This window comes from Camelus dromedarius, chromosome 5, assembly GCF_036321535.1.
Source record: "Camelus dromedarius isolate mCamDro1 chromosome 5, mCamDro1.pat, whole genome shotgun sequence".
Classification (NCBI taxonomy): Eukaryota; Metazoa; Chordata; class Mammalia; order Artiodactyla; family Camelidae; genus Camelus; species Camelus dromedarius.
The window spans coordinates 29,651,963-29,668,553 of NC_087440.1; the positions used below are offsets into that span (position 1 = coordinate 29,651,963).

At 36.0% G+C, this 16,591-nt stretch overlaps 2 protein-coding genes and 1 non-coding gene across 3 annotated transcripts; 1 reads left to right on the top strand and 2 right to left on the bottom strand.

The window, feature by feature from the left end:
* Positions 1 to 2,379: 2,379 nt before the first annotated feature.
* On the bottom strand, positions 2,380 to 2,453 carry TRNAP-AGG (transfer RNA proline (anticodon AGG)). The gene has a single exon. It is a non-coding gene; the product is annotated as a tRNA-Pro (tRNA).
* A 393-nt stretch (positions 2,454 to 2,846) lies between these two features.
* LOC105097683 (olfactory receptor 11H7) lies at positions 2,847 to 3,803 on the top strand. Its single transcript, XM_010990251.3, has one exon. The coding sequence runs from the start codon at positions 2,859 to 2,861 to the stop codon at positions 3,801 to 3,803; it is 945 nt and encodes a 314-aa protein (XP_010988553.3). The 5' UTR covers positions 2,847 to 2,858.
* Positions 3,804 to 12,903: 9,100 nt separating this feature from the next.
* LOC105097682 (olfactory receptor 11H6) lies at positions 12,904 to 15,273 on the bottom strand. Its single transcript, XM_010990250.3, has 2 exons — positions 15,234 to 15,273; positions 12,904 to 13,936 (listed from the first exon to the last, which is right to left on the bottom strand). Exons 1-2 carry the CDS (start codon positions 15,271 to 15,273, stop codon positions 12,990 to 12,992), a joined length of 987 nt encoding a protein of 328 aa, XP_010988552.1. The 3' UTR covers positions 12,904 to 12,989.
* Positions 15,274 to 16,591: the final 1,318 nt, after the last annotated feature.

A 16,591-nucleotide genomic window follows, 5' to 3' on the forward strand; every position in this document is an offset into this window, starting at 1 on the left:
CACACAGTTACAACACACTCTGTAGGAAACAGACCAATAGAATCTAATGGCACAAGGGAAGTGAAATAAGCTATGCATGAAGCTCTCACACAGGGCTTCCACATCAAAGCCAGTGGAGACTTATGGACTCTCCCCAGGATGATCTAGGAAAGCTTCATGCTATGTAGGAGACGTCTTCTCTGCTGGGCACTGCTGCTATTACACACCACAGGTGAGCCCATTCACCTCTACACTTGTACATTCAGTGTGCTCAAGAGATTATCAATGAATATTGGTTTCTCTTACAACTCAAGAACCACCCCCTCAAAAAAATTTCTCAGAGAATTTAGATCACCATGGAACTGACACTCTCCAAAATAAGTGCACAAATGGTGCCACAGTCATCCACAGGTCTTCCCCTTCAAAGGAAGTAGCTGGGCCACCAGGAATGGTATGACTTTTATAGATATTTTGAACAAAACAGTATGAAACTAGTTCCATCCACTGGGGCTAAAAGTAAGAGAAAATAGAGGTGTTTTTGGTTTTGGGGGGTTTTTTGGTCTCCTCTTTCAACTCCTCCTCTTTGTCCATCCTATTACTCATCTGCAACCTCAGGAAAAGAGGCATTAAACATTTTTTAATAGTAAAATCAAATGTATATGAGGACTAAGATTCACATAGCATTTAATGATGAATATATTAAGAACTGCTTCTTACAATTATGTTGGAAATTATCTGTGAAGTTCATTTACAATGGTTTCACTACAGTTGACTCATAGTTTTTTTGTGAGTTTTCTTAAATTTTATTTCAATTTCAAAAAGAGTGCTTGGAGCCAAGTCTTGTGCATTTTGATTTTAGGTCAAAGTCTGTGACTCTGAGACTGTGAATTCAAGTCATTGTTGCTGCTATTCCAGTAGTAAGTGGCTGCTCTCTGCATCACTGCTCTCTTGTCTTGTTGAGAAGAGAGGGCTCTTGCTTGGAAAGTGCTGACTTCTCATAGAAGGGAATCATTTTCTCAGATGCCTCACCAAAATGACCATCAAAGCAAGTTAGTTTAGCTCTTCATAATCATCCCAGTTTAAAAATTTAAAAAGAATTTGTCTTCATCTTTCAGTTTCCTTCTCTTCTTGGTTTCTTGTCCACAAGACTACAACATGCTTTGACATAACCAGCTCAATAGGAAGGTTATGTTTGCTTCTAAATGAGTAGGTTCATAGTTCATTTTATACATTACTAATTTAGTGAGCTTGTAATATCTGTATCACCATAAACATATTTATCTTATTTAATATAACCTCGCTGAACAGAATGAATTTTTTTCTATTTGATTATATTCAGTGAGTACTATAAATATTCTATAGACTCCACTTTAGCAAAATTCTTTTTTAAGTAAAATTTTCTGTTATCAGTCAAAAAAAGTTAAAAGTATCTTGTTAAAAAATGACTAGAGATTCCATTATATTAAAGCTATCACTGTGTTCTTTTCTCTGAATTGTATTTGATTCTTAAAAAGACATCTTTGGTGATCGTGTTCTAGAGGCAGTAAGGACAAATTTTGCAATATGGGGAAATAATTTTTTGAAACATCTTTGATTCCTTTGTTTTCAGTTGTTTTGAAAATTGGGGGCTATTGTTTAAATAAACTAAAGTAAAATCTTCAAATAGTGAATTTTAAGGGAAACTTGTGGCAGCAGTAAGGAAAACTTCAGAAGAAAATCTCTTGGTTATTTTACTTGTCTTCTCCAATACATCTCGTATGTTATATTCATCTTTAATGACAGATATTTTAAATGTATAAGAAGCATGATAAACTACCATGTGAAATTAATAATTATGGGTTGAATAATAGTGATTTTCATTACTAAAAACAAAGGATTAGAGGGGAGGGTATAGCTCAATGGTAGAGTACATGCTTAGCATACACGAGATTGTAGGTTCAATCGCCAGTACCTCTAATTAAATAAACAAACAAATAAACAAACAAAATTACCTCCCCCCAAAAAAGAATAAAAATTTAAAAAAAAGGATTAAATACCAAATTGTAAATGAGCTGTGGTGCAAAATCAACGTCTTGAAATAGGAAATAGCAAGATATATAAATAATTTATTATTTGAATATCCTTTTTTGTCTGGTATCATGGGGAAAAAAATGATAGAAATCTCCTAATGAAAATAGCTCAAGAAAAAGAGAGGTAGAGAATGAATCTGAAGTAATGTCAAAGCTCAAATCACTTGAATCTGTAGAAAGTGTCAGATTTAAACCTGTTTTTTTCAAGTCCCCAGTAATGTTCTCCTTGCACAAACCCATTGCTTCTCTTGACTCTTTATCCTTTTGGGCATCATAACATGTTTCTTTTGGGGGGGGGTGGTATTTGGTTTATTTACTTACTTATTTTTAGAGGAGGTACTGGGGATTGAACCCAGGAACTTATGCATCCTAAGCATACACTCTACCACTTAAGCTATACCCTCCTGCCCCCAAATCCAAATCTATTTTAAAATGGTAGCATATGTGTTCTCCCATTTTGAAGTGAACAGCATGAATTACCATATATGAAGCTTTTACTGGAAAAAAAATTAGACATAAGACAAGCCATTTTTGCCTCTATTTCAAGATTTCTTTATACCAAAAGAAGATGAAGTTTAACTGATTTTGTCCACTGGCAAAGACAGATCAAGCAGCCTAGAATCCTACATTTACGAAGAAATCAGGGCCAAATGGCTCATTCAGAAAAGCCAGGATTTATTCAAGACTTGTTTTAGAATATTCAATATATTTGCCTGCATCAAATTCCCTGTCCTAGGAAAAGTTTAAAATGCCGCAGCAGCAAAGTGACTTGTCATTATCTATCTGTCTTCTCTCCACAGTCTGGGGACCATGAATAACTCAGGGATATCTACTGTGACACAGTTTGTCTTGTTGGGCTTTCCTGGTCCCTGGAAAATGCAGATCGTCTTTTTCTCGGTGATTCTGTTGGTCTACATCTTGACTCTGACTGGGAATATGGCCATCATTTGTGCTGTGAGGTGGGACCACCGACTCCATACTCCTATGTACATGTTCCTAGCCAACTTCTCTTTTCTAGAGATCTGGTATGTGACCTGCACAGTCCCCAATATGCTGGTCAATTTTCTTTCCAAAACCAAGACCATATCCTTCTCTGGTTGCTTCATTCAGTTCTACTTCTTCTTTTCCCTGGGCACAACTGAATGCTTCTTCCTCTGTGTCATGGCTTACGATCGCTACCTGGCCATCTGTCATCCACTGCACTATCCCTCCATCATGACTGGGCAGTTCTGTGCCATTCTAGTGTCTCTTTGTTGGCTCACTGGTTTCCTTGGGCATTCAATTCCTATTTTCTTCATTTCTCAACTACCCTTTTGTGGTCCCAACATCATTGATCACTTCCTGTGTGATGTGGACCCTTTGATGGCATTGTCCTGTGCCTCCTCACCCATCATAGAGCATGTATTCCATTCTGTGAGCTCTCTTATCATCATTCTCACCGTTTTGTACATCCTTGGATCCTATACCCTAGTGCTCAGAGCTGTGCTTAAGGTTCCTTCTTCAGCTGGGAGGCAGAAGGCTTTCTCTACCTGCGGATCCCACTTAGTTGTGGTGTCTCTGTTCTATGGAACCATTATGGTGATGTATGTGAGCCCCACATCTGGCAACTCAGTTGCTATGCATAAGATCATCACACTGACATACTCGGTAGTGACACCAGTATTAAACCCCCTCATCTACAGCCTACGCAACAGGGACATGAAATTTGCCCTCCATCAGATTCTTTGTGGAATGAGAATTATTCAAACCTCGTGAAAAGGTTTTGTGAAACCTGATGACTCTCTTTCTGCAAGTGGAAGAATAATCCTCTTCTTTCAATCCAAATTGATTTAGCTTTATTCATAACCATCATAGTCCTTTTGTGCAAAGCAGAATTCATCATGTATTTGATTATATTTTTATGTGTTTTCAGTTTCATAAATATATTTCCATGGGAAGAGACCTCTACCTGACACATGGTAAAAACAACTCTTAAAAAATCTTAAAATTTGCTTCCAGAAAGATTTTGACTTTTTCAATGTACAATCTCTGTCTACACAACTTTAAGAGAGATGAATCAAATTGTTATTTGCCTACCTGGCTGCCTAACACTTTGCTTAAAAGCCACATAACCCATAAAATGCCTTGTCATGAATTTTTGGCAGAAACCCCACACATCAATGATGGATACACTAACAGATTATTAAGCCAGTGTCACAATTCTTAGTTCAACATCCCTATCAACAGTATACAAAAGGGAGGCTAAAACTTTGTTTGAAAACATGAGTAAGAATATCTTTAGTAAGTTGTCAGCATGCAACCTTCATTAGGAAAATGAAGATTACATCAAGAGAACCACTCAAAGGACTTGCCCTTGTTCTCTGGAGTTTAAGAGATACCTGGACTGTCCCTGGTTCACACCTGGAAAAAATATATAAATATTGTAGAACTTCGCTCTGAGAGAAAAGGAGAAAGAAATGGGCTATAATAGGAGCATAATAAAACAAATACAAAATATCACACTTGGCCTAGTTAGAGCTCATAGAAGATAACAAATCTGGGCCATCTTGAAGGAGAGTCCACCCAAAAGTACTACTTGGAAAAGTAAAGCAGCCCTAAAAGTTAGTCTATATGAGGTGGGTCACCAGAATCCAGAGATGAAAGAAGTTATAAGTAGTCAGCCAGTGAAGCATTGCCCACATCAGGGAACTGCATTTTAGGGTGCTCCCCTCCCCACAAAAAAGAAAAAAAACTCCATGAGAGGAAAATCAGCATACAAACTTTTGTCAAGTCTGTACAGCAACAACACCAGTCAAGGAAAAGGCTTTCTGTCCTCTTCAAACCTAAAGTAACCACGAGCAGTGTAGAAATGTGGAAGAGGAGGAGTGAAAGGGCAGGGGAAAAGAAGTAGATCAAGCCTGAATGTCTTGAGGGATGTTTTAATTTGGATAAAAATTAAAATTTAAGTTTTAGACTATATTAGAATTTCCAATACCTGGATAAGGAAACCATGTATTAATACTGAAAGCAATCAGAAAAGCTATCACATTGGCCCAAGACTATCCACAGATGGAGACAAATAGAACATCAGAAATGTTTGAAATAGGCATGGTGAGAAAAAATAAAGTTCCTTTGTGCTTATACCCTACCAAGTCCAAATCATCCCGTTAAATAGTTACAAGTATGTATATTTAAACATTGTGGTAGCCTAAGAAAGAAAGAAAACCCTCACCTGAAGACCAAAAATTATCTCTTTAAAAGTCCCCTTGGGCAACTGGAGAGCACCATGCTTCAGGGTGGATAGAAGGACCTAAAAAAAAAGGTGGGAAAAGGAATCAGAAAATATGCTTCGAAAGCTACTAAAGACAAGCTTGATATATTCATCAAAGTTGCACCTTAACTGAGCACTAATATTTTAATAATTCAGCTGAATTCATTAGCTGAAAGAGGAACAGAAAATATTTTGGACAAAACTCAACAGCACATCTGTCATCACTTCACTAAGAACACCTATTCTTTGGTTAAGATTTAACTCACATATCACTCCCACCAGAAAAATCCTTCTAATATCCCCAGATTGGACTATGATTCCCTCCATAATGCACCTAGAACACACCAGGTCATATTCCATCATTGTACTTATTGACTCTTTGAGGTGAGTCTACTATGTGTCTGTGTCTCTTAAGCTAGACTATAAGCCCTTTGAGGACAGGGACAGTATCTTGTATCTTATTTTTTCACCCCTGACATCAGCATGTTAACTGACTAACTCATAGTAAGCAGGTCATGAAAGGAATTGTTTTTAGAACTGGATGAGTGAGCTAGTTCTTTAATCAGTCTTCACTAAAATTGAATATATTTTAGTCACAAAACCATGGATTATTTACATTTTTAGTATTTAAAAACTTATATGGTTTAAAAACTATGTTTTGATATGTGTCTTATTACAAAATAACATATGCTTGTCATAAATTTTTCAAACAATACATTAAAGTGTAAAGTTAAGGATAAAGGTTTCCACCCACCCTCTTCACAATCCCATTTCCCACAAATAACAAGTTTAGTACAGGTCAGTTTTCATACATATAGAAGCATGCAAATGCATACACATATAATGGTTTTAGTTTCTTTAAACTGATTATATTACACAAACTATTTCACAGCTATTTTTTATTCTCTTAAAATTTTATAACCTCCTATTCAAATGAATACAAATAGATATGCCGCATTCTTTTTCATAGTTTAATATTGTCCCATTTGTGAATAAACCATAACTTATTTAATTCTTCCCCTGTTGCTAGACATATATGTTTTAAAGTGTTTTGTTCTCACGTAGGTTCAAGCTATTTAAAAAAAAAAAAAAATTCTAGGGTCTTATTAATAAATCTATCAAAAATCCTTTTTTAAAACTATGTCAAACATAAATATATAAAAACTGTTACATATTTTAAATGTTAAAATCAAAATATGTCAAACATACATAAAAGTCTATGTAATTTATATGAAAGATTAAAGAATATGATATTTAGAAATGCCTGTACTCTTCTTTATCCAAGTAAGAACATGGAATATTATCATTTTAGAAGCCTCTTGTGAGCCTATTCCCAACATCAGTCTCTCTATGCAGCAAAGGGAAAGGGGGAATTTTGTGTTATTAATTCCCTTGCTTTCCTTCAGTTTTACTACTTATATATCTCTAAATAAAAATGATGGAGTGGGAAACTCCAAAGAGACATTCCTACACAGAAACATTGAAAATACAGACAAAAATTGTCAGAATCAACTTGACTAAAATTCAGGAAAATAGTCAAAGATTTATAGCAAGCAAATGAATGCATAATCAAAAAGGACAAATAAAACATGGCAGGAGAGCTTTGTGGCATGTTAGCTTACCTATGCCACATCCCCTCCTCCTCAGCTTAGCAGCACTTTAAAGACAACAGTCCATATTCCTAGAATGGGTTCTTGGTTCCTGAGAAAACAGAATGAACCTCATCCTCAAAAGTTTCCTGTTTGTTTTGATCTGTCTAGGGGCTCCCTGAAAGACTGCAACAGAGGCCTTGCCTTTATTTCACCTAACTCAGAACTCTCTCAGAACAGAGAAACAAGGTGGGGGAGGGCGTAGCTCAGTGGTAGAGTGAGTGCATAGCATGCTTGAGTTCCTGCGTTCAATCCCCAGTACCTTCATTTAAAAAAAGAGAGAGAGAAACATCTACATGGAGGATATTCCTTTAAGGCAAAGGAACCAGCCACTGTCACCTAGGGCAAAGAATATCAACTGACACAAACAATAGACACACCAGAAATTCTAGGAGGAAAAGCGAGGGAGTGAGTTACTTGGAGAAAAAGGACTCTGAAGAGCTTCCATATATTCCTGGGAACAGTCCCTAATAGAGAATGTCAATAAAGAGACAGAAATTATACATCAACAAAATGAGAAGAACAAGAGAGATAGAAATCATAAAGAAGAACACCCAAAATTCTGCAGCTGGAGAAGACAATGAATAAAATTAAAAATGCAATAGAGAGCAACAAACTTGATCAAGCAGAAGAAAGCAACTGTGAATGCAAAGACATGTCATTTGAAATTATCCAGTCAGAAGAGGACAAAGGAAAAAGAATGAAAAAGCCTATAAGAATGATGGGATACCATAAAGTAAAACAACTTGCACATTATGGGAATCCCAGGAGAGGAGAGAGAAAGAAAAGAATAGGAAGTTACTTTAAAGAAATAATAGCTGAAAAACTTCCCACCTGGGAGAAATCATCCAGGCACATGAAGCTAATAGGTCCCCAAACGGACTCAACTCAAAGAAGAATTTCTCCATTCACCTGTTGACGAACATTGAGTTGTTTCCAGTTATTGACTGTTACAAGTAAACTGCTATGAACATTTGTGTGGAAGACTTCGTTTGACATATCCATTTTTTTTTCAGTAAATAGTGAGGAATGAATGGCTTTATCAAATAGTACATTTATGCTTAACCTTTGAATAAACTGTCAAATTGTTTTCCAAAGTGCTGTGCCATTTTTACATGCAAACACAGTCTGCGAGAGTTCCAATTCCTTTATATCATAACCAACACTTGTATGGTCAGTCTTTTTAATTTTAGTCATTCTGGTATGTATACAGTGGTAGCTCATTATGGTTTTAATTTGTATTTTCCCTAATGACTAATGATGTTGAATATGTTTTCACTTGCTTATCTGACATCTGTATATGTTCTGTTCAATGTCTATTCATATCTTTTTTGCATTTTTAATGGGTCATTCGGCTTTCTTACTGATTTTTGAGTGTTATTTATACATTCTATTGCAAGCCTTTGGATAGATACATGCCATGCCAATATTTTTCCCCAGTCTGTGGCTTGTCTTTTATCTTAATAGTGTTTTTCAAAGAGTAGATATTTTTCATCTTCATGGACTCCAGTTTGTTATATTGTAATTTTATGGATCATGCTTTTAGTGTTGTATTTTAAAAATCTCTGCCTAAGAGAGGGTCACAAGGATTTTACCCTGTGTTTTCTTCAGTGGGGTAGGGTTGTTTTGTTTCATTTTCTTTCATTTTTTATTAAAGTGTAGTCAATTTACAATGTTAGTTTCAGGTGTACAGCAAAGTAATTCAGTTATACATAAAAACATACAGGCATAAATATATTTTTTCATTATATTTTATTACAGAAATTGAATATAGTTCCTTATGCTGTATAGTAGGTCCTTGTTGTTTACCTGTTTTATATTACCCTATGCTTTCTTCTAGATGTTTTATAGTTTTAGGCTTTATTCTTAGGACTATGACCCATTTTGAGTTAATTTTGGTAAATTTTGTGAGGTTGTTGAAATAGTGATGTTCAGTATTTTTGGACATGGATATCCAACTATTCCAGGACCATTTATCAAGGTGTTCCTTTCTACACTCAATTGCTTTTGCACCTTTTGTTGAAAACCAGTTTTCCACATGTAGGTGTCTGTTTCTGGACTCTATATTTTGTTCAATGGTCTATTTGTTTAACTTAATGCTCATGCCACATTTGTTTGATAATTGTAGCTTTATAATAAGTCTAAAAATCAAGCAATGTTACTCCTCCAACTTTGTTTTTTCTAGTCTAATTTCTTTGTATTTCCATATGGATTTTAAAATTAGTTTGCCAATTTCTAACAAAAAAAAAAAAAAAGCCCTTTGAAAGCTTGACTGGGATTACAAAGAATCTGTAGACATTTAGAAGAATTGACAGCTTAACAATACTGAATTTCCAACCCATGAACAAGCTACATTTTTACACTTGTTTACATCTTTAATTTCTTACAGCTATGTTTTTTATTTTCATTGTATAGTTCTTTCACACCTTTTCAGATTTATCTCTATTTAATATTTTGAAGCATTGTAAATGGAATTTTAACATCAAGTTCTGATTGTTATTGCTACTTGTATAAAGAATACAGGAGATTTTTGTATATTTCTCCAATCTTGAAATCTTGCAAAAACTCATGTTTACCTGAAACAAATAGACTATTAGATATTTCTCCAGCAAAAAAAAAAAAAAGGAGGGGGAGCTTATACAAGATTAGCCTAGAATGGCAGTTCAGTGTCTGCAACCATGATGAGCCACATGCAAATCCATACATGAGGAAGGAAAGAAAAAAGCTTTTACAAAGGGAAAGGGGAAATTGGGAGGGCTATAGAAAACAAAAAGTCCATGTCTTTTCATTGGCTGAGTCCTTGCCAGGAAAGAAGAGGAGTTTTTCCTCTTGTTGTTGGGCTCTGCTATTATGGCAGGGCAAGAAAACTCTTCTGGTTGCCCAAGTATGTTTAATTGAAGTTTACGTTTATTAACTGTCACTTACTAATTCTAGTAGCCTTTCTGTAGATTTCATTAAATTTTATACATAGATGATCATTTCATATCCAGTGAAAGACAATCTACTTTCTATCACTCTAGATGCCCTGTATTTCTTTTCTTTGATTGCACTAACACTTTAAGTACAATGTCGAATAGAAGTGGTGAGAACAGACATTATTGTCTTGTTTCTGAGTTTAGGAGACACACATCCACTTTCACCATTAATATAATGTTAGCTATAGGTTTTTGAAAATGCTCTTTAGAGATTGAAGAAGTTTCTGTCTATCCCAGTGTGCTAAGAACTTTTATCAGGAATAGATGTTGGTTAGAATATGTGCAGGTATATAGTGTATTATCTAGATATTTATGAGACAACTTGGGCACTTAACTACATTATCTAACAGGGTTTAAATGGGAAAACTAATGTCAAGTTTCAAACAACCCAGTTCTGAGAAAATTTTGCCCTCAACTTTCAATCATGTCAAGATTAACTATTCCCGAATGTCCCACTTCTTTTTCAGTTTTAGGTCACCCTTTCCTTCAACTCCTAACTTTTCATGAGCAAGCAGCTGTGGGAGCCCTGTACAGGAAAATTACTTTCAGTGGAGAAAGAAATGTAATACACTTCTTAAGGCAAATATATAATATCAACAATTCCTTTCAATCTTGTGAATAGTCCTCTAAAGTATATTTCTACATGACAGAAAGAAACTTTGGTAGCCAAATTTAAGGGTTATTAATCTTTAACTTCGGTGAACATGCAATTAACTCTAAATTTTATTCCTGAAATAAGACTTAGTAAATTATGAAAGTCTAGGTCAGACTTTTGGGTTAAGGAAGATCATTAGAAAGCTCATACTTGGACCACAATTCTTAGATCTGGGAAGAATTCCTTCTATTGAGTTATACTTCTACATAACACTTTTGCATTTTATTGAGGAATGTTATAAACAGCAACTCTATTGAACCAGCTATAAACATATATATAAAACATTACTTGGGAAACCACTGTTCACTCTGTCTTAAGACAGTGTTTCTAATATGAACCCCAATGAATGAAATTATTTTAGACCTAGGAGCCAGTAATTTAGATTCTCCTGAAGAACCCATTTGTTTTCTTTTTACAGATAACAAAAGTCATATAATAGATAATTCTCCATTCCTCACTCTGCTTTAAAGTGCATTGACAACATACATGGGGATTTGACTTTCTACCAGCATAAAATCTTATGATCCACAAAGCTTCATTCTATTTTTTTTTCAATTCATATTTCTCTTCTTTTTTTTTTTGGTACATTTTTTGTTGGATACATCAAATCCTTAATAAAACAAGGAGGAATATAGTGAAGACATTTTTAATTAAACATGTTAGTAAATAAGTAGTTCCAAATTGAGAATTGCTCAGAACTGTGGGTAAGGTGGGATTTTATTAACATGGAATTTTTATTAAGGTAGCATTTTTATTATGATTTACCCTTAGGTTTTTGTATTGTGCAGGCTTCCCCAGAGTTCACATAAAACACTCGTTATTGTGACCCAGAAGATTCTAGATGATTTGATAATGCCTACCTCTCCAGCCTCATACACCATTTTCTTCTGGCCAAAATTAATCTTTATTAATTTGAAAATCCCACAATTAAACATGCACTTATGTGGAACTTAATTCCCCTATATCTTTGCATGCCTTATTCCCTTACTTGAAATATCACCTCCTCACAAACACATTCTCTGACCATCCAATCTAAACTATGCCCTATCCTACCCCAACAATTTCTATATCCATACTCTCCTTTATTCTTTGTATATTACTTAAACGATTTCTGAAATTACAGATTTATGGGTTTAACTGCTTATTATCTGTCTCTCTCACTAGAATGTAGTTTCACAAAGGCAGAAACTCGATCTTCTATATTGACACAAACCCAGTGTATATCAAAGAGGTAAATAAATGTTTACTCAATAAATGAATGAAATGTATCAACCCCAGATGCCAACTGAGTAATATATTTTTTGACCAAATAGTTGGGCCAAATCACCTCGAGCTGTCATCAAATTCCACTGCAGCTGTCTTCACTTCAGTATGCTAAAATCACTGGCTTTTGCCCTCTGTCTTCTTTACCTCTCTTGGGCTGTGTGCTCAATTCAACCTTCCTTAATGTGAAACTAACCCAAATTGTATTGCTACTATATACCTATCTTCTTTTTAAATGTAAGCCCATTTCCAGGTATCTTAATTATCTTGCACAGATTTTAAAAAAGGTAGGAAGAATGTAGTCTATTTCTTATTTTATAAATGGAGGATTTGAAAACAGGCAGGAAAAAAACTTCTACTGCTACTGTTCCGAGTGTTTGAGTTACCTATAGTACTCATTCTAACTTCTTTCACATTTCCCAACTAATCAAAGATTTTTATTCCTCAGTCACATACTTATTTAAAATAGCGACACTATAAGATTAGTCTGTGAACTAGTGATGGTCTAGGTGTACCAGAATTACTTGCGTAACATTAAAACAAGGATCTCCAGGGTACATTTTAAAGATTTTGATTTAAGAGATTTGAAGAAAAGCCTCTTTTAAAGGAATCTACTCTTTTAAAAAGCTCTTCAAGTAATTATGAAACAGATTTGGGAGATTTGGGAGTGCTTTAGATCATTATTCTTTTGTATGTCAATTAAATAAAATTTGGGGTTTGATTTTTTACTTATTGGCACTAATTTCCATTTATCTGAAAGGTGTGAATGCTCTTCTCTTCTGCAGAAGTAGGGCAAAGATCTTTAGGCTAGAGAAACCAACTGTAAGAATGGATGGAGTTAATAGAGGTCGAAAAGCATGAGGTCAGAGACCAGGAATGTGAACACTGATAAAAGGGCAAGTGCTTATTAGAGATCAGGTTAAGAGAAGAGTCTAAAGTCCAGACATCCAGGACATTTGATTCTAGTTACCATCTACCAAATCCTGATTTGAAGGCAAAGACTGGTTTAATTCAGTGTACTAATGTTCATTATTGGCTAGGCAGTAATAGATCAATTCGAGTCTGCATCTCTAGGTGCAAATGAATAAAGACCTACTTTTAAATGGGAAATAGAAATGAACAAAAATAATAATTCTGATCTTTATCCATTCACTTCCTCTGACTAATTTTTGTGCAGATCTGAATTTTTTTCAAGGCAGCCTTCATGTCCTTGTTCCGGAGACTATAAATCAGAGGGTTTACAAGTGGGGTCACTGATGAGTAGAACAAAGTTATAATCTTTTGTATCCCAGCTGGATTTCCAGAGGTTGGGCTGATGTACATTACCATGAGGGTTCCATAGAACAGAGACACAACAACCAAGTGGGAACCACAGGTGGAGAAGGCTTTACGCTTGCCAGCCGCTGAAGGGACACTCAGCACTGCTCTGAGAACCAGGGTGTAGGACCAAAGGATGAAGAAGAGGGTGATGAAGATTATAAGAGAGCTCAATATAGAACAGGAAAGCTCAATTCCAGGGGCAGGGATGCAGGACAGGGCCAGTAAAGGACCAGGGTCACAGACAAAGTGGTCAATGGTATTGGGGCCACAAAAGGGGAGTTGTGTGATAAAATAAATAGGGACTGGATAGCAGAGGAAGGCTATTACCCAGCAGAGGGCCACCAAGTTCATGCAGAGATGGCTGCTCATGATAGTAGGATAGTGGAGAGGTCGGCAGATGGCCAAATACCGATCAAAAGCCATGAGGGGCAGTAAGAAGGTCTCAGTGGTGCCCATGGAGAAGAAGAAGTAGAACTGGAGGAAGCAGGCAGTGAAAGAGATGGTTTTGGTCTCAGATAGGAAATTTCTTAACATATTGGGAACAGTTGTGTTGATGTAACAGATCTCCAAGAACGAGAAGTTGGCCAGCAGAGTGTACATGGGCGTGTGAAGCCTGTTATCAAGCTTCACTGCGCAGACAATGGCCCCATTCCCCATCAATGTGAGGATATAGGACACAAAGAACAGCATGAAGAGAAGGACCTGAACTTCTCTGGAGCAGGGAAAATTCAGGAGTATGAATTCAGTCACAGTCTTGACTCCTGACACATTCATGGCTTCCTAAGGGGTGGAGAGAAAAGAATGACAATGACAAAGATGACTTTATTCTTTAATCTTCAGGAATATTTCCTCTTAAGAGACCTCTAAGTCCCTCAGATCTTAGTATTCTATTAAATAACTAATAATCTAACTATACTGCTGAAGACTGTCAAACTTTGAGAGTGCTAGATATGATCAGACTTTGAATCTTGGACTTTCTCATTCCTCTTTCAGAATTTTCTCACAGATAAAGACAGGATCTTATGCAACAAGCAGTTTGGAGGTTAATGACAGTACTTGCAAATGTAAATAGGTATGATAACCATATATTAGTATCTACAGAATGAGATATAAAAGATTCTTAATATTGGACACAGAATTTCAATTACTTGGATCTTAGGAACTAGAGACACAAATGTTAGGCAACAGAAGAAGAGAGGTGGAAAAGGTAAACAACACACTGAAATCTTTATGCACTTCACTTTTATTCTGGATCAGTGTTGGAACAATAAGTGCTGACATCTTAATGTGGTCTGATAATCGAAATGAAAAATGTCAAATGTACTATCCTTTCTTCAGTGTTCATCAAAGTTGGTTAATTCAAGAAAAGTTTGAACATCCAGACACCTACAAAATGGCTTTCAATTTGGTCTTATCTTTTACCTATTGAATTAAAATATTCCCTTAAAACTTTGGTCTAACTTAAAACTCTACTTATAATTTTTTTGAAGTGAGCAGTGTATCTGTATATTACTTGAGAATTTGTGAGGGTTTTGCCTTGAGGTGTCAGGATTCACAGAAAGGCCTCTATCCTGCTTTAGGGACAGATTCAGAACATCACAAATGCTTACAATGTCATCAGTAGTTTGGTCTTAACTAATTTTTTTTTCTGGATCCCTTCCGTTAGTGAGGGTCAGTCATCATTTGGGCCTAAAAGACCCAAAGTGACATGACTGAGTGATGATATTTATTCAGTAAAATGTAAGTACAGAATACAGACCCAGATACTTGTAATAGAAGTATTCTAGCTAAGAGTATTTATTCATATATTAGTTGTAAAATGTATTAATTTCCAGATCACATAATGTCATAGCTTGAAGGATAATCTTGATGATTGCAATTAGTGACACAAGGGATAAGACAAATTCAGAATTTTTCGTATCACACCTCACTTCCAGGCTCCTCTACAGTATGTGAAGAGATCATATATGGCACAGCAAAGCTGTAAATAACTCCTCTGTAGCAGAAATTGAGAGTAACCCAGAAGCCAAAGAAACCCTGAGGAAAGAGTGAAAATAGCGAGAAATACTTGGCGACTAATATGTCTGAGGATTCCAATGGCTTTGTAAACCATGTGGGAGTGAACTCACCAATCTGCAGTGCTCAGACGTCACATTGCTCTCTCTCCTGTAGAGTCAGCAGATGATCATCATCAAATACAGGTAAAAATAGGGAGAGTTTAAGTTCTTTCTGCCCTGCTCCTCAGAGCTGTTTCATCAGTTATTTCCAGATGTCACTTCACTAACATCTTCGCTCCCCCAAAGACCTGGTTCTTACTGGGTACAGCTCCTGGTTAATAACGACAGAATTTATATACTATTGAGGCTCTTACCTCATACTCGTCTCTCTCACTTCTCTGGTTCCCAGCCGTCTTCATTGTAAGGATGAATCTCCTTACATTAATTTATATACTTGAGGTGTTAGTGTTTTATAGTCACACAAAAGAAGGCAGAGCTAAAAAGCATACTTAAGAGCTGTCCTCTACTTGTACCTCTTCTGAACCTGTCTCCTCACATAGAACTGGTGGTTCTGCCTCGTAATCTATTTTCACTGCAGCAAATGGCAGGCAAGATGGAGGGCATGGCATCCTTGGCAGTCAACAGCCCAGAGAAGGGGTTAGCCTTGCTGGATACTGATACTGGTTTGGAGAGAAACTGGCATATTTGCTGCACAACAGAGATTTATCTATGTTGTTCTGAAACCTATGTCTTATTTCTTCTGACAGTTATAGCTTCCTATGAATTCTAGAAGTGGGAATTCATGAGGAAAGATTATCAGGTGTATCCCAAATGTTCTCTTCCCTTTGGAGCCCACTAATTGGCCTTTGGGACCAGTTTTTCCAGTGGTGAACAATCATCTCATGCTATTTTTAGAGCAGATGTTTATTTTGCCCTATAGATAGGTTACTCTCATGATGGTGCAAACACTACAGCAACTCCTTAGCTGGAACACAAGGTTTTTGTTTATCTTCTTATTCCTTTCTATCCATTTTATTCATTTTTTGCATCTGTCTGCAAGTTTGGACTCTCTAATTTGTCAGTATCAGAGTTATGTCATCAGAGTTCTTGTTCTCTTTTCTATTGACTCATTCAGTGGCTTGAAAAGGGTTATTCTCTTTTTTTCTTTTTCTTTTTTTTTTTTTTTTTTTTGTAAAAAGGTTTCTCTCCCGGATCAGCTCTGTGCTTCTAGCATGATAGTGATAAGTAAATACCATTTCATGGTGAACAAGTCCCAGAAGCAGAGATCACGATGCAAGTGTGAAATGCCAAATTTCTAGAAGATACCTCCCCATCTAGCCCTTTAGAGTATTTCAAACTGTGCTCAGCAGGTATCCTTAAAAGTTGGCATGATTGTTGATACTTTCTATCTTCTTTTAGGTAAGGCATTGCTGA